The sequence below is a fragment of the Chelonia mydas genome, chromosome 11, assembly GCF_015237465.2.
Source record: "Chelonia mydas isolate rCheMyd1 chromosome 11, rCheMyd1.pri.v2, whole genome shotgun sequence".
Classification (NCBI taxonomy): Eukaryota; Metazoa; Chordata; order Testudines; family Cheloniidae; genus Chelonia; species Chelonia mydas.
Window position 1 is genome coordinate 5,347,080 of NC_051251.2, and position 26,760 is coordinate 5,373,839.

The window sequence follows — 26,760 nt, forward strand, 5'->3', positions numbered from 1 at the left end:
TCTAGGCATATTACATATTGGAGCTTGTCCCTCCATCCCCTTCAGGAAGCACATAGCCTTATAACAAGAATATTGCTAACAAAACCCAAATCCATGACCTTGCAAGACAGCAGAAGTCATGTTTGTGCTAGAATGATCACATGGGTCTGCATTTCTTCTCACGTCAATGCTAGTGGGATCAAATCCTCAGATGGGGTAAATCATTATAAGGGAGAGGAGAATCAGGCCCACTGGGACTATCTGTATGAGTAAGTGTTGCAGGATTGGGCCCTCCAATTTCTAGGGAGATGGGCTGGTCGTTTTCGGCCCAGATGTGTGCGTGACTGAGTATTTCATGAAGATACATTTGATGCTATGAAGCATTTGGTCGTCCTCTATGCAGTGTGCATGTGGGATGGAGAATTCAGTGGCGCATTCTATATCAGAGGCTTAGAAATGTAGGGCTGGAAGGTCCTTCAAGAGGTCATGTAGTCCATCCATCCTCCCCACTCCCTGCTCCCCGATAAGGAGGCAGGATCAAGTATACCTACACCGTCCCTGACAGGTGTTTGTCCAACCTGTTCTTAAACCCCTCCAATGACAGGGATTCCGCAACCTCCTTAGGTAACCTGTCCCCGTAATTAACCCGCAGCAAGGGAGATTTAGGGTAGGTATTAGGAAAAACTGTCTAAGTCTAAGGATAGTTAAACCAATTACTACTTCTCTATCTGACCACCTCATCCCCACCTGCCATTTCAGGGTTACACAAAAATTAAATATTCCAAGTAATATTGATCCCTAGAAATTGTCTGTTAGGAACTTTCCTAAGGGCAAAAATCCCCTATCAGAATTAAAATCAAGCCAAGCATTTGCAGATGACCCCTATTTATTGGACGGGCTGAAAACCAAATAGGAATCCGGGTCATATCACTGACAATTTTTTTTCATTCCTACTCTGTCTGGCAAGTTAACAGGATTCCCATTTCTGCATCTTGTACTAGATGGGCCAAATCCTCAGCTGGTGGAAATCAACATAGCTCCTTGGAAGCTGATGTGGTGACATTGATTTACACGAGCTGAGCATCTGGCTCATACTCCTCAATCCAAGCCCTAGAATCATAGAACCATAAGGTTAGAAGGGACCACAAGGGTCATCTAGTCTAATCCCTGGCCAGGATGCAGGATTTGTTGTGTCTAAACCATACAAGACAGATGGCTATCCAGTCTCTTTTTGAAAACCTCCAGTGAAGAAGCTTCCATGACTTCCTTAGCCAGTCTGTTCCATTGTCCTACTCTTCTAACAGCTAGGACATTTTTCCTGAGATTTAATCTAAGTCTGCTATGCTGTAGTTTGATCCCATTGCCTCTTGTCCTACCCTCTGTGGCAGGAGAGAATAACTTTTCTCCATCTTTCTTATGGCAGCATTTCAAGTATTTGAAGACCATAATCATGTTTCCCCCACCCCTTAATCTTCTCTTTTCCAAACTAAACATACCCAGTTCCTTCAGCCTTTGCTCCTATGGCTTGCATTCTATCCCTGTGATCTTGTTTGTTGCTCGCCTCTGGATCCTTTCCAGTTTCTCCACATCCTTTCTATACATTGGACACAGTACTCCAGCTGTGGCCTAACCAGTGCTGAGTAGAATGGTTCTATCACCTCCCGTGACTTGCGTGCCATGCCTCTGTTAATGCAACCTAAAATTGCATTTGCCTTTTTTTCCCCCCTGCAACAACATCGCATTGCTGACTCATGTTGAGGTTGTGATCCACCACAACTCCCAGATCCTTCTCAGCACTGCGGCTGCCCAGCCAGATATCCCCTGTTCTGTATTTGTGCATTTGGGTTTTCTTCCCAAAGTGTAGCACCTGACATTGGACTTTGTTGAATTTCATTTTATTGTCGATAGCCCAGTTCTCCAATGTATCAAGAGCCCTTTGAATTTTAGCTCTATCATCCAACATGTTTGCAAGCCCACCTCGCTTTGTGTCATCTGCAGATATGATCAGTATGCTCCCTACGCCTTCATCCAGGTCGTTAATATCGACGTTAATCAATACCAGACCCAGAACAGATCCCTGTGGTACCTCACTTGAGACTTCCTGCCAATCTGACGTAATTCCATTCATAGTTACTCTTTGTTTACGGTTGTTTAACAAATTGTGTGTCCACTTAATGGTAGTTCCAACAAGCCTACTTTCTCCAGCTTATTTATCAGAATGTCACGTGGGATGGTGTCAAAAGCCTTGTTGAAGTCCAGGTATATTATGTCCATCATATTCCCCCTATCTGCAAACCAGTTACCCCGTCAAAGAAGGAAATCAGGCTGGTTTGGCATGATTTGGTCTGGTAAATGCATGCTGGCTGCTACTGATTTTCCCCCCCCCCCCCCCCACGCTTTGTCTTCCAAGTATTTGCTGGATTTGAATGTTTTATACATTGCTCTAGTAGCTTCCCAGGTATCGAACCCAGGCTGACTGGTGTATAGTTTCCCGGCTCTTCCTTTTTCCCCTTTTAAAAAGATGGGCACTATGTTAGCTCTACTCCAGTCTTCCAGGACCTCTTCTGTCATCCATAAGTTTGCAAATATTATTGCCAGTGGCTCTGAGATTTCTTCAGCTAATTCCTTCAGCACTGTGGGGTGAATAGCATCAGGTCCTGCTGATTTGAATTCATTCAGATTGGTCAGAAGATCTATGACGTGTTCTTTACTTATCCCAAACTGCATTCCCCTTTATTGTCGATGGTAAGTTCACTAGTCATCTGGTCACATGTTTTGTTGTGAGAAGACTGAAGCAAAGTAGGCATTGAGCAGCTCTGCCTTCCTATCCTCTTCCGTTACCAGCTCACCTCCAGCCCCCTTTGACTACTTTTCTTCCTAATTTGTCTTTCCATGGGATCTTGCCTGCTATTTCTCTGAGTCATTTGAGATCCATTTTTCTGAAATCCTTTGTCCTTGTTTTGCTGTTCTCATGTCCTCCTTTCCCTAGGAACTTGAATTCTATCAGAGCATGGTCACTTTCTCCCAAGTTCCCAACCACCTTCACGTTCATAACTAATTCATCCCTGTTGGTCAAAACCAGATCCAAAATGGACGACCCCCTAATTGTTTCTTCAACTTTCTAAATCAGAAAGTTGTCCCCTGCACAGAACTTGCGGGACAATATTATGTTTTGCTGCATTAGTCTTCCAACAGATATCAGGGAAGTTAAAAGCCCCCATTAATACTAGCTCAGGTGTGTTAGCTAATCTTGTTAATTGCTTACAGAATGACTCATCCACTTCTCTTCCTGATTTGGTGGTCTATAATAGAATCATACCATAACACTGGTACTGATCTTTTCCCTTTTTATCATCATCCAGAGACTCTCAGTAGGTCTGTTGCTCAGAGGTCCACGGAGAAGTGAGCAAGCGGATACATTCTTGACATACAGTGCAACAACTCCTGTTCCCCCCCCTCCCCGTACCTATCCCTCTGGAACAAGCTATATCTCTTAATGCTAGTACTGCAATCATGGTAGTTATCCCACCGGCTTTCTGTAATGCCAATTAAGTCGTCATTTTCTTCATACACCATGACTTCAGTTCATCCTGCTTCTTCCCCAAACTCCCTGCATTCGTGTACAGGCCTGGAAGGTATTTTGCAGACTGTCCTCTTGCCTTTTTAATGCGGTTCTGATTTCTAGGCCCTTCTCCAGAAATTTGCCCCTTTCCCTTGTCTTCATTACTTGAGCCTACGTGTGCATTGGCTGGATTTTTGTCACCATCGCCTGTAAGATCTAGTTTGTCTGGCTAACCTGATAAGGAGAGCTGTAATGTCCAGAGATGCTCTTCCCAGTATTTGCTAGAGGGAGCCCATCCCAGCACAGTAATTCTCCTTCCTGGAACATCAGCTGGTTGTCGAAAAAGCCAAAGCCCTCTCGCCGATACAATGCATTTACTTCCACAATTCAGTTATAATTCCATACAGATCTGTACCTGTTTTATATAGAGAGTGGATCAGAGTTTGCTCCTGGTTACTCCTGGGTGAATTGGGGTAGCCCCAGTGACTACAATGGGACTCCTTTACTGGAGTAACTGAGAACAGTATTTGTCCCAGCAAATGAAAGTGTCAGGTCAGCTGGGTGTACCTGCCCGTGGTTGTCTCCTTTCCTTCGGCTGCATGCAGTCAAATAGTTCATTCTGTACTCAAGTAAAAACCCATTAATTTTGCTCGGAGCTTTGCCTGACACTGGATGGAGTGGGAACTACAGGCTAGCTAGACTATGGAGAGTCAGGAAAGCATATGAGCAAGAATCATTTTCCTAATTGCCAGGAGATGGCAGCAGTGGACAGCGTAGATCTCCTTGATCTGTGATATCTGCCTGGAGAGTGTAGTCTTTAAATTGAGCTCTTTTCCACGCACACTCTCTCTCTCTCTCTCTCTCTCTCTCTCTCTCTCTTTAATGAGTGTAACTCTCTCTCTGGATGCCTCTGTTGTTGCAGCCAGCAGAAACCGCTCCTGCCAGTGCCGAGCCGGCTGGGACGGAAGCACCTCCTGCTAGCGCTGAAGCAGCTGGGACAGAAGCCGCAGCTGGAGCTGAAGCACCTAAAATGGAAACTGACTCAGGATCTGCTCCTGTAAGAATGTAGGGAAGGTGGGGGTCCCATCCTTCCCACCCCGCTCTTGATTTGCAGGGGCAGCTATGATGGAAAGAGGGCTGTGAAACGGACTGGGCCTCCTTTCTAGAAATGATCGGACATGGAAGCCACTCGTGCGGCTGGCCTGCTCATGTTGTGTCCCTGTTCACAGGCCAGACATGCACTGGATTTGTCTTGCACGCTCAGGCCAAGGCATTCGGGAGCAGATGAGGAACCTTCCTTCTCCCTCAGCCCCCTAACTCTCCCATGCCCCAAAAGCCAAGCCAGCAGGAGTTGTGATAAGCTGGTTTGGGGCGGGGACTGCTGTCCCCTACCTACCTTTTTTGCTTCACAGCCACTGACCTCCATATCCTCCCCCCCCCCCCAATCCCCTAACCTCTAACTCTTGCTCTGACCTTGAGGAAGTTGCTTCACCTCATTTCCCAGTCTGCCTCCATTTCCTGGTCTGTGAGAAGGGCATCATGCCACTGGCCTGCTCCACAGGAGTACTGCAAGGAGTGAGGAAACAAATGTCCCAGCAGCGTGGCACCGCTGCGTGTGTATTTCACTGTTGTGAGCGTGATGGGGCTCCCTAAATGTTCAATATCACAGGGCAGGTACGACATGCTCCGGAGAATACAAAAACATCCATATTGTTCCCCAAAAAAGTAGTCAAACCACCTTCATCGCCCAGCTTAAGGTCACAGATAATACAGTTCCTTACAAGCCTGGATCCCTCAATAGTTATCTGCCACCTTCTCTGCTTTCCCGTTCACTCCAGGCAGGGCTATAAGCTGACATGGCCGAGTGTGCTTGGGAAACCCCACTGGCAATCAAGGCGTTTGGGATCTGGGGCAGGTTGTGGCTGAATTTAGGGGGTCCCTGCGGCGGGGGAGTGGTTCGGACACGCCTTTCTCAGTGCTGCTTTGTTCCCTTTCTCCCCTTCTCTTCCCCGTCTGCCCCCCACCCCCCCCAGAGTTCCCTGCCTGCTGTCGTCGTGGAGACGTGCCCAGCCACCGTCAATGGCACCGAGGAGGGCAGCGCCCCCTCCGAAAGGGCCGACATGCCCCCGGGCTTCCTGTTTAAGGTAAGCACGGGTGGGGCGGGGGCTGATCTCTCCCTGCGACCCTTGTGCAGGAGGCGTTGCACTCAGTGCTGCGACACCAGTGGCTACGGGGCTGCTGGGGACAGGGGAAAGCCCCATATGATGGTGGGTCCCCTTAGACACCGCGCCAGGCTCACTGCAGCCAGTGCAGGGGGCAGGCTCTTTGGCCCCTCCAGGCTTTTGTTCTGCAGGGGGCAGGTTGGAGTCATGTCTGCCTCTCCCCATCCCAGGGGTAGGGGACGGGGAAAGCTCTAATCCCTGCAGGCGGAGCCTGATGGAGCTCTGCAGGTGGGAGAGACGTTGCAGCAGTGGTCTGGCTACGCCAATTGATCCTCCTGACCGGGTGCCAGTTGCCAGCTGGAGAGGCGTGACAGGGCACCGTTAAAGGCAGAACTCGGGCAGATAAACCACAGTCAGGCCTGAAAATTCAGAGCTGCGTTTCCAACACCCCAGATTTCTTGGGTCAGTCAGATCTGCGGGCTTGGGGATCGTCCCATAAAGAGGCGTGAGAAGAGTGAGCAGGGAAATAAGGACCCAGGTCGCAGCTGCTCCCGAGTTTGAGGGTTCTGGGATCTGGTTCAGCCCCAAACTGCAGTCGACCCAGCCCAGCTCGAGTCAAAGCTGTCAGAGCCCCAAACTGCGGGGTGACTTCTGACCTGCAGGCACTTTCTGTGCCCTAGGCTAAGGCGGGTGTCAAACTCACAGCCTCTCTTTTTAAGGGGGATCTTTGGAGGTAAGAATAGGGTGACTGTATTTCCCAAGGGAAAATGGGACACTGTGTGTGGGGCTGGCCCAAGGCCTCCCCATACCCCATGGGGCTGGCCCCAGCTGCTCGCCCAAGGCACTCCCCCTAGCTGTCACTGGTCACTTGAACCCTGCTGGCCCCGCACGGGAGGCTGTCACTACTCACTTGTCACTCGAACCCTGCTGGGCCTCCCACACTAGGCTGTCACTGGAACCCTGCCCTGCCGCCCCCCGCCACTGGTTGCTGGAACCCCACCGGCCCCCCATGCACTGGAACCCTTCCCCCCCCCGCCCCATGGGGCTGGCGTCTCCACTTCCCCCCACACACACGTTCCTCCCCACTGCACTCCACTTTTTTGACAAAAGTGGTCATTTTATCCCATGTGCTCTTGCCAACTTGATCAGTTGGCAAGAACAAGCAGGACACATGCCCTCTTTCGCCAAGAAAGTTGGGACATCGGGGACAGGGCTTAAAAAAGGGACCGTCCTGGCCAAAATGGGACGTACGGTCACCCTAGGTAAGAACAGCTGTTGTGGACGCAAGTGCCCTGACTCCCTGGGCCCAATCACTCGTTCGCCTTAAACAGCAAACTCAGCCTGGGTCTAGAAGCAGAAGCTGGTCTACAGCAGAGCAGCTGGGTCTGAGCAGTTCATTTCCGGGGGAGGCAGAGTGTCTGACTGCCTGTAAGTGATAGAGATGGGAGGGACAAAGGCCCAGATCCTCAGTTTCTCTAATGGACGTAGTGCCTAACTCCCTTTGAAATCAATGTGGGTTGGGCACCTCAGTTACTTTGAGGATCTGGGCTGAAATGGCTTGGATAAAACTGGCCCGAAGAAACGGGAATCACAAAGATCTGAAAATCCTGCACAAGGTTCCGCCTGCCTCGTCCCGCCTTGGAGAGCTGGGTGGGTGCTCATCCGAGTCCTCGTCTCCCGTAGGTTCAGGCCATGCATGACTATGCGGCCACGGACAGTGACGAGCTGGCGCTGAAGGCTGGGGACGTGGTGCTGGTGATTCCTTTCGACAACCCAGATGAGCAGGTGAGGGGGAGGGAGAAGGCGGGGTGGGGACGGGACTGATCGCTTCTCCTCCCCTTACTGGCTGGGGTCTGTTGCTTGCAGCTGGCTGGAGAGCTGGCCTGTCCAGGAACTAGGGTGGGTTTTCTCCAGGAGAGGGTCCTGCAGAGATATCCGCCTGGCTAAAGGCGTGGAAAGTGTGGGAGGGGTTTTACAAAAAATATCCCTCTCCTCTTTCCTGTAACTACCTAGGGCTTCCTCCTGCCAGCAGAGCAGCTGGTCAGGCCTCAGGTTGGCACCTGTCAGTGCTGCTCCTTGGTCAGCCAGCAGGGGTCATTACTTGGCTAATGCAAGGATGACCTTCATCATCTTCCTGCTCCCAATCCTGATGAGCATCCCCAGCTTCTAGCATGCTGAGAATCGCAGGCCACAAACCCGGGTATATGGATCCTCTGCTTACAGGGAATCATGTAGCTAGCACGCTAAATGGACCAGGGTGGTCATGGGGGGAGGGATGGGCCAGCCACCAGAGTATGAACCGAGGAGCCCGGACGGTATGGCGCCCAGGGCTACGCCGCTAAGTTTAGTGCACGAACTCCATCAAAGCGAGCGTGTATACGTGGTATCACGCCTCCCAGCTACAGTGTAGGTACACCTGAAGGGTGAAATCCTACCTGGGATGGGAATCCCTTCCAGCTACAGTGTAGACGTACCCTAAGAAGGCAACACGCTGTGGATCAGGTCTGAGATGTCAGTGTAGCTGAGCCAGTTTACGCTCTCAGGGACGTTTTGGTATTGCTGTAATGTCATTGCCCAGCAGACGGCAGTATAGTCTAAGGACTAGAACAAAACAGTCATCCTTCGGCTGTAGAATCCAAGCCATAGATTCTAAATCCAGATGGGACCCTTGTGGTGATCTCGCCTGACTCTCCCAGGCAGAGGTTTAGACTCTCCCAGATCCAAGCCCAATGTGAATGAGCTGGGACTGACTTTGTTTATTACGAGCCCTCTGTAAAAGCGTTGAGGAAATCCTCCAGGCCGTGCTGAGATTCAGGACTTCCAGTTTAGGGATGCTGCAGTTGTTCTATTAACAGCAGAGGTGGGCAGGTGCTAAGAAAACACAGATCTAACCTCCCTGCCCCCCAGGTAGGAGAATTCCCTACTCTTTAGAACAAAGCCATGGGGCTGGATTTCCCCCATGGAGTCTGGATTCAGCCAGGAATAAAGCCGGCCCTTTGAATACCTTTTTAATGGCAGGCAGGCAGCGTGGTGCAGTGGGTCAGCAGGGCACAAACTGGAAGGCAGAAGAGGGGGGTTCTAGTCCCAGTTCTGCCATTGGCTTGCTGTGTTACCACCGGGAAAATGGGCAGAACGCTGCATATGCACCTGCCTGTAAAGCACTTGGAGATGTACAGCTGCTCCCTGCAGTGTGAGAGAGTCTTGGGAGGAGCTGAATGGGGAGAAACTGGCCATTTCTGCTGGCTATGGTATCCTCTTCTGGCTGGGACTTACCTGCCTCGGGATTGTCCCCTCTAGCAGCTTCCAGAATAAAAAACCCTGATCCTATGGAGAGCTATCGGGAGATTCCCTTCTAGCTTCGGTGGCAGGAGAGGGCGCTTATGGAGCAGAGTTTGTCTACACCCTATACGTGCGCTTGAGCTGGATGCAGCTCTGAGCGCCACGGTGCCATGATCATCCAAGCTGCCGCCAGCTGTCCTCTGAGGGTTGCAGCCTGCTAACAATAGCTCCCAGAGCATCCTCTGCTCCAGCTTGTCTCTGGCAAGGCCCGGACCTGTAAGACATGCCTATCAAAGAGCACGCATGGTGCATATGAGAGGACAGCGCTTGGAAAACCAGGCAATTAGTGTATTTAATTGTGTATAACCATCTGCAGTGCTCAAATCCAGCAGCTCAGGTGTCAGTCCATGAGTGCAGCAAACTGGGAGCAAATGCCATGTCTGCAGAGCCTAGACCGAGGGACCCTACCCTGTGTAATTGGGTGCAGTGGAGAGGTGGGAGACGTGTAGCTTGTACCTCTGTGCATCACAGATGCAGACCAGCGGCAGGATGGTACGTAGTGCTTGCCTCACTGGGCATTGCAGTAAGGACCCCCGGGCTTGCTGCCTCCCACCCAGCCATTTGTCTGCCTAAGTTATGGCACATTGAAGCAATAAAATCGATCACAGACCCTCCAACCTTCAGTCCGCGGCTCTGCCGAATTGGGCACGTGGGTTTGTGCCGTGTACGGTTTCTGTGACGCCTGCGAGGCCAAGACTTGTTAGGAAGCTGCCAGGGGTAAATCAGCCTGCAGCATCGGCACTGCCGGCGGGGGGCTGCCAGCCTGAGGACGCTGGGCTTTTTATTCCAGCAGTGGCTGCAATATAAAACATTCAGAGAGCAGGACAAGAAAGCAAAAGGGTAAAAACCCTCAGGAGAAAGCCGCATGTGCCCTGCTTCTGGATACCAGGCTGTGCAGCAGATGGGGTGGGGGGTTGCTGTCGGGGCAGCTCTCTTGTGTGGATTTTTTTTTATATATAGCTGCCTTGGTTGTCCTCAGGTGACTCCTGCCAGCTCCAGTAAGGCAAAGTCATGGGAGGAAACCATCTGAATTCACCGCCTCCGCTGGCTGGGGCGGCTGGTAGCTGGCCATTCTGTCCCAGCTGCTTAGTTAGCTTAGCCCAGGGGTGGGCAATTTATTTTCGCAGGGGGGACGCTCCATGAATTTTGGTATGTCGTCACGGGCCGCAAATTTCTACTCTATTAATGGAGGGGGTGCGGGGTCTGGGAGGGAGTTTGGATACAGGAGGGAGCTCTGGGCTGGTGCAGAGTGTTGGGGTGCAGGAGAAGGTGAGGGGTGTGGGCTCTGGGAGGGAGTTTGGATGGGGGGGGTCCGGGTTGGGGCAGGGCATTGGGGTACAGGGTCTGGGAGGGAGTTTGGGTGCAGGAGGGGGTTCTGACCTGGGGCAGGGGGTTGGGGTGCGGGAGGGGGTGAGAGGTGCAGGCGCTGGCCGGGAGATGCTTAACCACAGGTGGCTCCCAGCCGACGGCACTGCAGGGCTCAGGCCGGCTGCCTGCATGCCATGGCCCCACGCTGCTCCCAGAAGCGGCTGTGGCCAGCTGCTGCTGACTCGGCTCTGTGCATCCCTTAGGGTGAGGGGGTCAGTGGGTCTCCATGCGCTGCCTGCATCCGGAAGCACCGCCCCCGTAGCTTCAATTGGCTGGTTTCTGGCTAGTGGGAGCTGTGGGGACAGTGCTGGGGGCGAGGGCAACACGCGGAGCTGCCCCCGCTCCCGCCCCGCCAGGGGCACGCAGAGGTGTGCCAGCAGCAGCCGGTTGCTTCCGGGAGTAGCATGGGGCCATGGCCGGCAAGCAGCCTGCCTGAGCGCCCCACTGCACCATGGGACTTTTAGCGGCCCAGAGATCATGAGCAGGCAGAGGAGGCCAGACAGAAACGTTAGTCATGGCAGGCTTCACAGAAATGTTAGACGGGCTGGATCCGGCCCACGGGCTATATTTTACCCACCCCAGCTTCGCCTGACAGGATGCATATAAATGAGCTGAGGGCCAAGGTGGATGCCTCACCCAAAGAGGTGGACGCAGGGCACAGAACAACGTGTGCAGCTGTCGTAGTAAACAGTCCTCCCTGCGTGCACTGTCTGTGGGGCCAGGACATGAAGCAGCCTCCTCCCCTGAATCCTCTCTTACTCCAGACATGCTCCCAATCTGCAGGGAACCTCCTTGCTGAATGACCTCGGCAGAGGACAAAACACGCAGAGGCAGGGGCTGTGCGCCGGTGGCTACGCAGTTCCCCTGAGTTATAGGTTACCCATAGGTTTTAAGACCAGAAGGGACCATTCACGCTGACCTCCTGCATGACATGGGCCAGGGAATTCTATGCAGCAATTCCTACACCAATCCCAATAACTTGTGGTCCAGCTAAAGTGCATCATCTAGGAAGACCCCCCCCCCCCCCCAATGTAAAGATGTACACTGGATCCCATCGCACCCCAGGGGCCTGCTAGCCCCCTTTACCCATGGGCCAGGTTCTGATCTCTGGCACTGATCTGACTTCAGTGGGAGTCCTGACTGACAGGTAGCATAAATGAGAGCACGCTCAGGCCTTGTATATACCATAATCACCGTGTCCTGCTTGTGCAGTGGGTGTCAGCTTTGCCATTGCCTCCAGTGGGAGATGGTCTTCACTGCAAAAATGAAAAGCTCCTTTGCCCACCTTGTTTTGCTTCTAGGGTGCTTTCTGCTCCCTGTGAGCTAGCTCGGAGCATCACTTTGCTTATCCGTTTCACCCACTCCTTTTCTGATGTCCCCCAACCTGCACTGCATAAAAAATAATCTGGCCCTTGGTCTCTGATCGATCTCTCTCTCTCTCTCTCTCTCTCTCTCTGCCAGGATGAAGGATGGCTGATGGGCGTGAAAGAGGCTGACTGGCTCCAGCATAAGGAACTTGATCAAAGTCGGGGAGTTTTCCCGGAGAATTTCACAGAGCGGGTGCAGTGAGAGCCCGGAGCTGCCAGCTGATTTTTCTGCCAGAAGAAAGCAAGTTTTCCGGGAGGTGTTTTAAAAACAAAAGAAAAGAGAATTTTAAAGGAACATAAGCCCAAAAATAGTGTCAACTTAAAGGTTGGATTCTTCTTAAAGAGCAAGGTTTTAGCAGTAAAATGAATTCAAAAGTGTTATTAAAATATATACCTAATAATAAGACAGGTCAAATGCCCCTTTCCCACTTTGATTTGACAGCATTTGAATTCCGAGGCTGATGCAGAAGTGGCTTGGTGTGGTACCTGTAAATGCTGTGTTGGCTGAATTTTGGGGATTTCAGTCTGATACTCGAAAAGGAAAGAGCTAAGGCCTAGATCTTCAAAGGCTCCTAACTGTCACCGAAATCAGTTGAAGTTAGGATCCTAAATACCTTTAAGGATCTGAGCCCAGCTGTCCCATGGGTGGGTGGGTTCAGCTCTTTTGTGGTCTAAGTTGCTGGCGTGGCATCCCTAAAGTTTCAGGCGCTGCCCATGTTACGACCTATGATAGGCCAAATGTCCTGTTATGCTGTTGAAAAGACATATTTAGTGTACAGTGTTCACCAATATGGTGTGTGTGCGTGTGTGTGTGTGTGTGGTGTTTTCTTCCTTTGAAGATGTAACATGAACTGTGATTTTATACGTTTAAAAGCAAACACAAAAAGTTATCAGGAAGAGTACATATCGGAGTGAAATGTGTGCAGCTGGGCTCAGTCCAAAATTCCTCCAAAGCTCGGAGCTGGACGATCACAGCAGCACACGCCGCCCCGGGAAAGGTTCTTGAGGGAAAATTGGGAAACTGACAAATTAAAAAGAAGGAAAAAAAAAATCTGAAAATTTGGATTTGTTTAAACTAGTTGTAAAATAATAATGAAAAAGCCTGTTAAAGAAGGAAAGTTTAGATTCATGTAGGCAGGGATGGTCTTGAAATCTGGCTGTTTAGAAAGTGCAGTTTTAAGGAAGAGGGTGTGGGAAAAGAAATGGTGAGACAGAATATGTGAGGCATACCACTGAGAAAACAAATCTGCTTTCTGTGTTTCCAATTGTGCGGTTATTCCTCCCTCCCCCCCCTTCTTGAATTCTGTGAAGTATCATTAGACCTGCTTCCTCCAATCCTGTGCTGGTGAACAAGTTGAAGTCAGAGAAAAGTGAACTGTTTGAATACTTATTTAAAATTTCTGCATGACTTTATTATATTGTGACGAGTTCGAAGACGTGGGACTATCACAGCATCAACGTGGGGACAGTACTCCAGGTCCTAATACTGGCACCGACCTTTCCTACAAGTCTTTGCTCCTGTTTGGTTCTGGGAATTTGAAAGTGCCCTGCAGCCTGCTTGCTTAAAATAAAACAAAGTGGGTCTTACACTTGTCAAAGTCAACAGATTAGATTCCCCAGAGATCTAAAGTCCCATGGAGGTACTTTAAATGCTACTTGAATGCTGATGCAGCTGGCAAGCAGATCTGATCTTCTGTTTTTTTTAAGGTCACCCATCTTCCCCCTGGCCCAAACTCCTCCTTTTTGCCTTGACAGGGTTGGTATAGGTGCAGCTACTTCCTACATACTGGGACACTGTATGAAATAACACTCTTACCTAACATAAGCTGGCTTTAGCAGAGTATGCAAAAAATTCTGGCACAGTTAAACCTTCAAAAAAAGCCCATCTTTTCTGATCTTGCATGTATGCTATCGGGGCAAAAAAAAAACCCCTGTTGTAGGTCCCAAGTGTGTGTCCGTGTGTCTGTATATGTATTTAAAGTTAATGGTCCACTTATCTCAGTGACGCTGATGTAAAGTCAGCAACACTAACGCTAATGGAGTCACTCTGGATTCACACCGGTGTAACTGAGATCAGAATCTGGTCCATGTCCTCAGATTCTCTCCATATTTTGCTAGTGTGTGTGTGTGTGTGAGAGTGTGAGAGAGAGATTGGGTGTAGGGGGGGACTTGCTGCAACTGATACTCTTATCTTTTTCCTCCCCCATTACAAAAACACAAGACTACTCAAGAATAACTGCTCCCAGCACAGGAATACTGGGAGCCAGCGCTGTAGAATATTATCCCATCGTTTTAATCAGAGGTGCCTTGAGCATCTTAACTAGCACGCTGCCCTTTCAAAATGTCTATTTTTATGCCTTTGTAAACCCAGTTGCTCCTTCGAAGAACAATGTTATGGGGAAAAAATTATAGAGAGAGATCTATATATATAAAAAAGCGGGTTAACTTAGTTAACAGCAAGCTCTTGGCTTAAATGTGCTTATTTTTATGCAGAACCCTGTGGATTATTGGGGTGTTTTTTTTTTTTTTTTTAAGATAAGATTATAAGTACCAGAGCTATAGTTTGTCTCCTAAGTAATCGTTTTATTAGTGACTAGCACCTTAGGAAGCTGTGCTGACTTCTAATTTATTGTATGTTTTTTTGTCATCTGCTGTGTTTGAACCAGACAGTTGTTACAAAAGAAATCCTGCTAAGGCCTTTTCATTGTGTGGGGCTAACAAAGCAACCGTCCAGTACTGTATTGTCCCCGCTGAAGCGAAACTGAACCTCTGCACAAAAGGGGATGTAGCGTTCAGCTCTGATTAATTCTGTTCCAGTGGTGCTCAACGGGGAAAGTGCCTCTCCCTCTCTCTCCATTTGCTCCTGAAGAAGTCCGGTCAGAGCAAACAGAGTGTACCGCCTAGGCCCTATGCCTCCTCGATAGGTCTGGATCCTGCATTGCTCGCACATACACAAACTCAGTGGGAGTCTTGAGGGCATGAGGCCTCCAGGATTAGACCCCTATATTGTATACTTCCCTGTGCAAAAAGCTCCAGCTTGTACTGTAGCAGGCAGGCCTCAAGCCCTGGGCCAAAATCAGCCCTGGTGTAAGCAGGTGCCACTCCATTTATTTTACTGAAGAGACATCTGGATAGATTTGAGCCTGTCAGGTGAAAAGAGCCCACAGTCCACACTGGCTTAGGATGGATCCCTGTATAACATGGGCCAATAAATCCCCCGAATGCACTGGCTGCTAGAATGGGAACGTTTTAGGGACTACATGTCAGATGGCCCCAGAAAAGCTGCTATTTCGCTGTCTGCGAAGCTGAGGTTGGAGAGTTTTACTGAATCAACAATAAAGCACTTCTCTCCCCACCTTTGCCCCCCACCACCTGGTTTTGTCGGCTTGGTTAGAAGGGAGCTCTTATCTTTCCAACCGCAGTTGGTCCTAGTTATGTGTGTTCCCCTCCAGCTTGAGTGTAGCCACCTTGCCTTTGTCCCAGAGGGCAGCGGTCACACAGCCACTTGATGATGACAAAATAAGGCATCGTTCTCCTGTTTTTTTCTTCTTGTCTCTTTAGCTGGGTCAGCAATCTGAGTTTATTACCTGGCATTCCGCGTGTAGGATGCTGCGACAAGCCATAACCAGCTGTGGCTCCTATGTGCTCTCTGCCTTTTCTCTTGGCTAAATGCCCTGTGCATTTCTTCACTGGGTAGGCCATCTAGCAAAGAGAAAAGGCTCCTGCAGCCAGGGTTTCAAGCACATTGAGCCAGTCTGCCCTGAAGTTTTCCCTAGTGGAAACCAAGCACCCATCACTCAACCTGGCTTTCCAATTCAGAGCAGTGCCTTTTACCCAGGCTGTAAGTGGTGATTTTCTTTCCTCTCCCAGTTCTTGAAGGGCCTAAGCCAAAGCCTGGGGAAGTCAAGGGACGTCTGGCCATTGACTGGAGCTTTGGGTCAGGGCTCAGGTGTCTGTTGTCCTGTGCAGTATCAGTTTATAGGGTGGGTTTAGTTTCAGAACGTCCACTTGAATGATAAAGGCTCAAATTTGAGGGGAAAGCGAGGGAGGTGGGAGAGGCCTAGATCATCCTTCAATCATTTCAGGTTGGTGTGTTGGTGGCCTCGGTCTCGGGAACAGGTCGCCCTGCTCAGGGCTAAGGAGGGGCAGTGTGAATCGCTGTGAAGATGCCTGAGAATAATAACGGTGCTGTAGTCTCTTGCGCAGGGCAGTGTGGTCAGAGCCGCTTCTCCGCTTGGTGATCAGGGGAATCGCACCCACTGGAGCGCGCTCTCTTTTCTTTGCAAACCAGCGGTCTCTCCTCTGAGGCACTAACCTGGATATTTTAGGCACCGCACCATCCATCCTGGAAGGTGCCCAGGCATCTTTTACAACATGCTCCGCTCCTCCTGCCGTCAGGGGAGGCCTCGGCCTGTCAGCACCTTGCAGGCGGGACGCGCAGCATTGGGGCCTCACGTGTTACAGCTTTTAACACAAAGCCTGGGGTGGGCGGTTACAGCGGCTCATCCCTTCCACAACAGCCATGGCCAAACCCCAGTCCTTGCTGCAGAGCCCAGCAGGCACTGAGCTCCATTGAGCAGCCTGCCAGCCACCTCTGCAATCGCTTGCTTATCGCAACGGGAGCCTGAGAGCTCCTGAGCACCCGCATCTCTCTTCTGGGCAATGGCAGGTGCGCGGCACCTCCTTGTGAATTGTGCCAGAGTCAAAGCGATGAAGCACGTGCTTAAGTCTCCTATAAGTCAAATGAATCTTAGGCACTTGCTTAAGTACTTAGCTGAACTGGGTCCTGCAGGCCATAGTCCGCACTGGCCCATTCCCTACGCATCACTGGAGCGACACTGGGGACAGATTTGGCCCATTGGATGTAAAGTTCCCCTCCCTTTCTGTGTTATGAATGGCTCCCCTCCAGGGGTGACCAGGCATTGGAGCAAAGGAATGGAGAAGAGTGGAGGAAGCCACCCATGGTCCCCTGCAGTGCAGCTGGGAACCCAGCAGAGTTGTACACGCTTACCCCCAGTGCAAAGGCCTCTCATGCACAGAAGGGCCCACTCCCAGAGTCACACACTGTTTAGTGCTGGTCATGGCCTAGTCGATGCTGGGGAGTAACTAAGGATCCCACCTAGCAGAGGCAGAAAGTTGCACTTGGCCCCTTCTGGCTTGTCTGCATGGGGGTTTGTAGCCACCCATGGCGCCACGTTGGTGCAAACGCAGCCAGGCAGCAGCAGGTCAGCTGAGTCACAGTTCACAGGGCTGCACCCTATCAGCAGGAAGGGTCTGTTCACTGGGGTAGCTACAGCGGCGGCTAAAATCCCAGGCCTTTCCGGGCTAGCCCAGGGAGCAGCTGCATTTGCTGCACAGAATGGGGCAGGAATGCAAGAGGGGCCTCTGACTCTGCTCAGGCCTAGGGAATTACAGACCAGTGCCAGCCATGGAGGGAGGCGCTTCTTTTCCCAGTTGCTCCCAGGCTCTGATGTACTGCTTGGGGTGTTGCAGGCTGCACCTTCCCGTCAGCCTGGAGTGTGAAACTAGAAGCTCACATGTAGCGGGGCAAGATGCAATGCAATCAGATTGGACTGAGGTCAGAGAAACAGCAAGCTATTGCTTATTAGGGCTGGCTGGGGGAGTCCCTTTCTTGTACTGCAGGCCACACATCCCAGAGAACAGAGGTTCTCAACCAGCGGTCTGGGGTCCCCTGGGGGGCCACAAGCAGGCTTCAGGGGGTCCACCAAAATAGACCAGAGAGCAAGGCCGGCATTAGACTAGCAGAGGCCCAGGGCAAAAAGCTGAAGCCCGAGCCCTGCTGCCCGGGGCTGAAGCCAAAGCCTGAGGAATTTAGTTTGGTGGGACCCCCTAGGCTTGAGGCCCTAGGCAGTTGCCCTGCTTGCTACCCCCTACACTGGCGCTGGCTTTCAATCTACTGGATGTGCTGAAAACCAGTTACTGTGGCACAGAGAGGCCGTGGAGTTTTTATAGCGTGTTGGGGAGGCCTCAGAAAGAAAATGGTTGAGAACCCCTGCCATAGAGCATTGTACACATGCGGGGGGCGGGTGAGTATGCCTCACTCCGTGAGTCCTCTTGGAACATAGACCGTTCCCGAGTAGCCAACACCGCCCCACATTCTCTGGAGCGGGGAGGCAGATTTTGACAATGGGGAAGCCCAGTGGAAATGCCACGTGTGGCTCAGAGCCTTTAAATGTAGCATTTGACCCTTTCAAAGGTCTGAGTCTATATTCTACTGCTTGTGGGGGGTGGGGAACGGGCAGGGACACCCCAATGGCTGAGAAATTATTTCTCATTATGAGCGGGGGAGTCCTATTAAACAATCAAACGGGGAAACTCCAGCTTTCAGACTGTTCTGTATTGGCTTGTATTTTAACTTGTCTGCTGGCTAGAAGTCTTTCACCTGTTTTTCTAGCACATGCTGCTAACCCTGTTTCCTAGTCCGTGCTTCAGTTAGGCGGCCAATACTTGAGGCCTGCCACATGCAGCCCTTGGTTTCATTCGTCTTCTCTTTAACTGAGTCCTTTGCAATGGCTTTGATGCTGTGCTGGCAACCTCGTTTCCATCTGGTCAGTCAGTCTCTGAGTTTAACCATGGTGACCTGAGCGATGTTTGGTTTTTTGGGTAGGGGTTTTTTTTTTTTTTTCTTCCAATTTTTGTTTTTGTCATACAAACCTGAATAATTCCCACTGTATTCAGAGCTGTGACTCCCGGTGCCAGTGACATGTACTAGACGACTTTGTCCTGTTTGTTTCTTGGCAATGTTCAGCAAATACAATTTTGTGTCATCCTACAGCCTGTGTCAGTCATTTCACTTTTCAAGAGAGCCAACGGACCAGGGCCATCTTTCCTCTTAAAGAGGCAAAACACTGAGGCAGAGAGGCTATGCTCAGACAAGATTACCTGCTCATCTAGTCTGATGTCTTGCTTCTTCCGGGCCACCAACCACCCCTCCATCCCCAGCTATTCCTACACTGAGCCCAATGGATTAGACTAAAGTACTTACAGCCCTAAGGAGACTAAACCATTGTGTGCCACGGGCAGAGAACAGGAGGGACCGAGGGCCACCAGGCCCCAAGGCCCCTGCAATGGCAGGAGATGGAGATATGTTGCTGATGGTGAAGATTAGCTGTCTTATTGTGTGGCCTAAGAGCACCAGTCCTGGATCAGGTGCTGTACAAACACAGACTTAAAAGATGAGTCCTGCCCCATGGAATTTACAATGCAAGTGTGACATGAGTCAGATGGACAGGTTTGTCCTTGTATTGATTACTGCTGGGGGGCAGGAGGGAGGGGCTCTGTTCTTGATGTTGCCACTGACTCAGTGTAACTTTGGCCAACTCAGTCTCTGTGACTCAGTTTCCCCAGCTGTAAAACGAGGTGAATGGTGTTTGCCCCCCCAGCTCTTCATGGGGATGCTGTGTGGCAAAAGCCACTAATGTCTGACTAGTGCTTTGATAGAAGGTACCACAGACACACAGGGTGGGTTACCACTCCACATTCGTGCCAGCCAGCCAGGCCGAGTGTGATGCCCCTGCTTAGGGCACTGTAAGCTTGTCTGAGTTGAGCGGCCCGAATGCGGGAGTGTGGAAAGAGGGGGCATGGCATTCAGAAATAAACTGTGGGCCAATTAGTGCTTTATCGCCTTGGCTCCTGGCCTTGCTTGTCCTCATTAGAAAGGAGCCTGTCACGCTGTTCGGCAGTCTGGTTGTATGGGCCCTTTGCAGATTTTAGACAGCACAGAGCATTAGTGCTTCAGCCTTTCACATCTGTGGTGCTGGATTCAAACCTACTGGAGCAAGAGGCCAGGATATGCCCCTAAAACAGCCCTGGTGGCCACCTCCTGCTCTAGTTGGTGGCTCAAACCCCCGTGTTCGCAGGGGTCAGTGAGCTTGACTCTCGTGGCTGCAGGTGAGGACGGAGACACCTTGGCAGAACGCTGGAGGTGTGCAGAATCTGTACCTTTTCTGCCTGGGTTGTGCCTGGTGCACTCCTACTCCATTCACCCAGAAATGTAAGTAGGAGGGAAAGCATCCCTGCAGAACTCATCTGCTTTGCATCTGCAGGTGAGCCAGTTCAGCTGCATAATTCATTCCCCACGCTCCCTTAAAGCCTGTACACTGGCAATGCATTAATCTGCAGCGCTGGCTGCTCAGACGCATGCAGAGGATCAGCTTAAGTATCCCTACGGTCCCACAGCCAGCTTCATGATGGCACAAGGGAGCTGCACGCCAGGCCTGAGCTGTCCCGAGGGAGTACCCCAGGGCAGGAAGCCTACCTGCCAGGAGCAAAGCCAGCTCTAAAAGAGATCCAGCTGTAGGAGACATAGGCAGGGTACTCTGGAGCAGGGGTGGTGGGGGAGGGCTGGGGCTGGTGATAAGGTGGAGGCAGACCTTCTTCCCGGCTATGGCCCAGAGAGCCCATTGGCTAATGCTATGGCCATTGCAATGGGGCCCCCTCGGCACTCCCTGAGCCTGGGCTGGGGACAAACTGGCCCCTCGCAGCTTGACTTGGGAAGGTGCATGTGCCTGACCCTCACCCTGCCACAGGGATGAATCTGTTGAGCTGGCAGTAGCTGGTGACGTTTGGAGGAAGGTCGCGGCCCATACGTGGCCCTGGGGAGAGAATGAGGCTGATTACTGCTCCCCCCCCAGCACATCCCTGATATCCCCCCGGCTTTGTTTGAAAGATGAGGGTTGAGCCCTGAGTCCCAGGCTGGATTTTGTGCGATAGCTTAGGGTAATGAGAGCCAGGGAGGAAAAAAGGAAAGCGGGTGGGGAAGTGTGGGCTAAGGGGCTGGATGTTCATCAAACAAGCAGCTGGTTTGCCCCCGTGTCCCCGCCCAGCCCACTTTAGTTCAGCACAAACATTCCCTGCAACCCCCCGCGCTGGAGGATACAGGCAGGAAGAGAGCCCATTTCCCCTCCCACAGTGATTTAGATCTGCCGCGTCCACTGGGGTCAGCACGGCCGGGTGGCTAAAGCCCCACCAGGCAAAACCCCAGCAGCCACCACTGAACCCTGGCTGGGCCTGGCTGCTCTGTGGGCCTGCGGGAGGGGCAGGGAGCAGCAGTCCGCGGACGGACAGCGCCATCCTAGCTGATGGCTTTGTGGCTCCATGGGGCAGCGTGGGCCTGCTGGGAAAGGCCCGTCGGTTCCCAGGGGGCCCATCCCAGCCCTGTGATGGGGCTTTGCTTGGCCAGCCAGGCGTTAGGGCCACCAGCGGCGATGCCTCTGGCCCAGCTGTGACACATGCAGGTTTTCCCGGTCCCAGCCCAGCTGTCTTGCTCCTGCTTAGCAAAGCTGCGAGTGCCCAGGGGCTGACTGTTACGTGATGACTCCAGAGGCCAGAGATGGGGCACAGCCAAGTTACGGAGACCCCCGGAGAGCTCGCTGTGGGCTCGGGCTGCCATTTCAAAGCCACCTCTTCAACCTCCTCCTCCTGGGAGAAGCAGCAGCGTGTCCCAGCCAGGGGTGCGCGTCACGGGCTGATCAGAACCTGGGGCAGGGCAGGGGAGAAGAACAAACCTACCTGCTGTGTGGTTTTGAAGCTGCTTCCCCGACCCCGCTCCGGGCGGTCGAGGGGGTCGCTGGCAGACCTGGCTCAGGAATATTCTGCCCCCTCGGCAATCAACGTGCGGCTTGCCCCATCTTGTTTCTAGGGAGTCGCGTTTGCCAAGGGGTGCGGGGTGACCTCAACACAGAGTGGTGAGGGCATCAGGGGGCACCCCCAGAGGCAAACCCCCCCACCCCGCCACACTTCTAACCCAGGCACCGCCAGCCCCCACAAAGCCTCCCGCCTCCTTCAGGACAAGCCCCCTTAGCAGCCCCAGTGCAGGTGCCTGGTCCCAGCCCTGCCCCGAGCCTGCACAGGGCCCAGAAAGTGACTTCGCCAATCCCAGGATGCCGGCAGAACACCGGCCTGCGTCCGGGCCTCAGCACTGCTGACTCCACGGGCCGTCTCCGTGACTTCCGCCCGGCCCTGGCGGCCGTGTGCCATAACGGGAGCGGCCCGGGGGGGTTTCTCTGGCTCTCCCTGAGTGTCCTGCCCGGCCTGCAGAGACGCCTGCCAGGGCCTGAGGCTGCACGGGGCGAATCCTGAAGCATGTTCCCAGTTCCATGAATCAACATTTCTGAGAGCGCTACTGGGAGAGACCAGCACAAGATAGCGGCGTGGGAACAAGGGACTGTGGGAGTGAATCCGGGGTGGCTCCCAGTCGCGCGCTCACACACAAATCCATTCCTTCCGCTCTCAGACCAAGGACAACCTGGAATCAGGCCAGGGAAGGGCCTGTCAGTTGTGAGTTAAGCCCCACATTTATCTAGCTTTACACCCCCTTCTCCAGCCCTGCCTCTCTCTTGCGCACACACACCCACAAACACACATACACACACCCCATTCCCCTCCAGAGACTCTTGCACACAAACACTTAGAAAGAGAGATGCACAAACAGAGCAAATGAGAGACACACACACACACACACACACACATTACAACTGTCAAGGACTCGAACCCCAGACGGCACGGTTCATTGTCTGACCGGAGAGAGACAGGCAACACCAGCAAGGTCCGAACACAAAGCTCTTCACTGAAGAGTGCACACAACAATAGAGAGCAGCCCGTCTCCAAAGAGAACCAGCCAGTCTCTAAGTAAAACTAATAGGTTTTTATAGACAGTTCCGTCGCGTCACAGATTTATTCATAAAGCAGCCCACCCCTCCCCTATGTTAGTTAAAATCCTCTTTCTCTATTATGCATGCACTTCTACCCCCTTATTGTAGATAACTTTTAGCAAATTGCAATGCTTCACTAACTTTCTTATCGGTATGGGTGTCAACCAGGAGATGAGGAGTTAAGAACAGACATAACACAAAAACAAGGAGTGGAAAACAGTGCCCCTGTATCTCAACAAACTGTTCCCAAACATTTGGTACAAAAATGCAGGAATGCAGGCCTCCCCTTTTTTCTTACTCCCTGCAACTTAAACAAGTATTCTTTCATTCTATTTATCTCGTTCAGGGACTTTCCCAGCAACCTTTATTGGCCTGACTTTGGTTCCGTTGGCATAACTGCTTCATATTTAATTTTTCTCACCTAACACAGTGTTACTCACTTTTGAGATTTTTATCACAAGGCTCAAGCTATTTGGTGTTTTCCTCAAAGCCCCAGCTCCTGGAGGCATGGGATTATGAAACAGCAACTTTTAAAAAAAAAGGTTGAGGGAGGGGGTAGTTGCTTTCAGGGGGGTGTTTGTCTTTTGGGTTGCCATTTTCAAGCTCCTCTCTCCACCCTGAAAGGCCAGAAACTTGGCTTTCATTTTCAATAAAATCTGATTTTTAATCCAATCGTCTTTTTCTTTTCCATGCCTGACATGATTTCTGAAGGCTCAAGCTTGGCACAACCAAGACGTTCGCAAACACCAGACTCCCCCTCTGCCCTGCCTGCCTCCAAACTTTTAATAGCAGCTCCTGAGGAGTAAAATAGAGCACCAAGGTCAGCCCTGAGCGATAAATATACTGGCTGCTGGCACCGTGAAAACTTCCCCTTAATTGTCTTGTTAATAAAGCAACAAATCCTGCCACGGGCTCATCAGCGGCATGTCACTACAGGCGGCTGCAGGGCTGCTTGTTCTGGAGAGTATTACATTAACTCTTTCCTCCCCTGTGAAGTCAGAAGGCGGGTTAGTGCCCCTGACTGGGACTCAGGAGCCCAAACTCAGGCAAGTCACTTCACGGTGCTGTGGCTCGGTTTCCCCATCTGTAAAATGATGCTACTGCAATTGCTCTCCTTCCTAAAGTGCTTTGCGATCTACGAATGGAAAAGGGCTGATATAGCAGGTTGATATTACTGTTATTTGGGGAGGCGCCAGGGCAACAAGGCTATTCAGCTCTACTTCTGATGCTGATCTTCTTGGCTTCATGGCCGTCTGCAAGTTATTTAAGCAGCTCGGTGGCTCAGGTTGCCTGTCTGTAAAATGAGGAGTTTGACACTGACCTCACAAGGGGCTAGCGAGACTTAACATTGCCTGGGGAGGCTGTGGCATCTCCATCACTGAAGGTTTTTAAGAACAGCTGAGACAAACACCTGTCAGGGATTGTCGAGCTGTTACTTAGTCCTGCCTTTTGTGCAGGGGACTGGACCAGATGACCTCTCGAGGGCCCTACCACTCCTCCATGGCTACAACTCTATGACTGTAAAGTGCTTGGAGGTCTTTTGCTGGAAGGGGCTAGGAAAATTTGTCAATGGCACCTAGTGACGCTAATGGCATTGGGCACTGGGGACGTCCCCCTATCATCTAACAACTGTAGTGCCCCTCCCCTTTGCTTTGGTACCTGAGCACCTCACAGTCTTTAATAGCCTTAGCTCACAGCAGAGGCGGGGGGATAAGGAAGTGCTACGATCCCCATTTCACAACTAGGGAACCGAGGCACAGGGCATCTCTGGCCCAGATCCCATTGGGAGTTAGGCGCAGATCCTCAAAGGCATTGAGATACCTACATGACTAGCCCAAGGCCACTGAGGCAGTCCAGCATGACGGAGCAAAGAATTAAACCTGGGTCTGCCGAGTGCCACTGGGCCATCATGCTGGTGCGCAGGGCTGAACGCTATCTAACAGCTGGCGATCAATATTTAAGGCATATTGATATGCGGAAGAGAGAGGCGTAAATAGCCACAAGTCTGATTGATCAATAACTACCCCCCCCCCCGCCCGCCCCTTTGATTCTTTGCAGGGGGGCCTTCCCCCAAGTCACGGCTGCTGCAGAAAGAGCTTGGCTTCATAACTTCTGGCCCAAACCAAACGCACTGTGGTTTTTCCCACTGTGGCATCTTCCTTGGTTGTGGCCTGAATCAAACCCGCGAGGGGCTGGGTTATCAGTCCGCACTGTGTGCCATACTGTCCAATCCATAGAGCCCCACATAACAAGGCAGGATGCAGGAAGTGCCTGTGATGAATTAGCTCCTCCCTGGCAGTTAATGCGACCTGCGCTCCTTGGACCAGTGGTGGGCAACCTGCGGCCCACACGCGGCCCGTCAGGGTAATCCGCTGGCGGGCTTCCAGACAGTTCGTTTACATTTGCACAGCGAGCTCCCAGTGGCCCCGGTTCGCCGTTCCCGGCCAATGGAAGCTGCGGGAAGCGGCATGGGCCGCAGGGACATGCTGGCTGTTGCTTCCCGCAGCTCCCATTGGCCGGGAACGGCGAACTACGCCCACCGGGAGCTGAGGGCGGCCGTTCCCGCGGATGGACAATGTCAACAAACTGTATCGCAGCCCGCCAGCGGATTACCCTGACCGGCCGCGTGCGGCCCGTGGGCCACGGGTTGCCTACCACTGCCTTGGACTGTTGATGCTAGCTATGGACAAGGTATCATTGATCGTTCAGTTAGGAGACTGCGACCTCGCTGCTATTTCCACTCCAGCGCTGGAGCAGCTGGCTGGGAAGATGGCCGAGCTGGCTGGGAACCAGGGGCCACGTTTTTAAAGGTATTTAGGCACCTAAAAATGCAGATAGGTGCCTAGCGGGGTTTTCAAAAGGGCCTAGGTGCCTTACTCCCACTGGTAACACGGCAGTTCAATAATACTAGAATTTGAAGTGTAATTGTATTAAAGCAAACACACCTCCGCTCTCTGAGCGTTTGGAACCGGGGCGCCCTGCAGGTCTAGTGAAGGCAGAATTACGTGTAAGAAGGGAGCTCGTTCCTTGCCCCACCCCCTGCTGGCCGAGGTTGGCAAGGCCCATGTTTTTTTCCTGATGCACATCATTGTGCATTGCTGGAGGCAAGTGCATGTTATCAATCACCTGGGCCCTGGCTCTTCCACCCAATGTACCATGTGATCATGGGGTGGAGAGAGAAGCTCCGATAGGAGAGAGTGGCACGTGAGCTATTAAAATTAAGCGACATATGCTGATGTTCTGTGATCAGTGCTGCATAACCCACTGCATGGAATAAACAGCTCGGTGAGCGGGGCTGCTCCACTGTTGAGGACGGTAACAACACTCCCCTGCTCGACCTCAGCAGTCTCTTCTCCTAGCTTTTTTTGGCTAGCAGCTCACTTTTGCTTCAGGGCTCTGCTCTGTGTCCAATGTGCAGAGATGTTCGACAACCAATCCAAAGACTCGCCTTTTCCCTACTTTCATTTCAGACCAACACCCACCATCAGACCAAGTTGTCCGTGTGACTTCTGTGCCGCTTGGTAGTCTCATTTCAACCACAGTCTTGTGGCAGTCTTCCCTCATGTCGTGTCCAGCAGAGGGCCCCTCCTGGCCCAGGACTTGACAACAAGTGAAACAGAGCCAGCCACCAACTAACCATTTCCTGACTTGTAGAAGGCCTATTTTGTGAACTGATGCAGTGTTTAGTCACTGCTGTCTAGACCTTCAACCAAGGCGGCGACATTCGATAAAGCTGCTAGTTCTTTACCTGAGTTCAGAGATTCGTAGATTCCAAGGCCAGACGAGACCATTTTGAAAAGCCCATGGTGAGGCTTACTGAAAGTCTGACTTCAAGGAGTGTGTAAATTCAGGGATCCCACTAATGGAAGTAAGAGGGAAACTTTCCATGGAGGCAGTTTGTCCCTTAACTGCCTACTATAGGCCTTCTTTCTCTGAACCATCTGGTGCTGACCATGTAGAAGGCAGGATACTGGTTTAGGGCATGTTCCCATGTTCCTCTTTAACATAGCTCAGCCTTATTTCCCTGGGCTCATGTATGTGTCTATGAGTCCGTTTCATGCTTTCTAGAATCTCCCAGGAGCAGACATGGAATTGCTGTTGCCCATCAGATATGCAGATTAGTTTTTACAGGGGCATAAATTACTCCAATCTGGCGACTCTTTTATTAACCACTTTGTTCTGCACATTGAAGAAAAACAGAAGTGAAGTTAGTAATTAAATGTTTATTGTTAAGTACTTTATATATTATATACTGTAGGCCATTCCATCCATTAAACAACCCATTTAACTCCCGTAAACTGCATTATTGT

At 51.6% G+C, this 26,760-nt stretch overlaps 1 protein-coding gene across 15 annotated transcripts in view; it reads left to right on the forward strand.

The window, feature by feature from the left end:
* BIN1 (bridging integrator 1) overlaps positions 1–18,570 on the forward strand; it is a 154,686-nt gene extending 136,116 nt beyond the window's left edge. For all 15 annotated transcript variants that reach the window (XM_037912518.2, XM_037912520.2, XM_043525057.1 and 12 more), the window contains 4 exons: positions 4,464–4,598; positions 5,575–5,685; positions 7,387–7,488; positions 11,872–18,570. In XM_037912518.2, the coding sequence (XP_037768446.1) occupies positions 4,464–4,598; positions 5,575–5,685; positions 7,387–7,488; positions 11,872–11,979 (456 nt within the window). In that variant the 3' untranslated portion in view covers positions 11,980–18,570. The remainder of the gene's footprint in view (positions 1–4,463; positions 4,599–5,574; positions 5,686–7,386; positions 7,489–11,871) is intronic.
* The last annotated feature ends 8,190 nt before the right edge of the window (positions 18,571–26,760 follow it).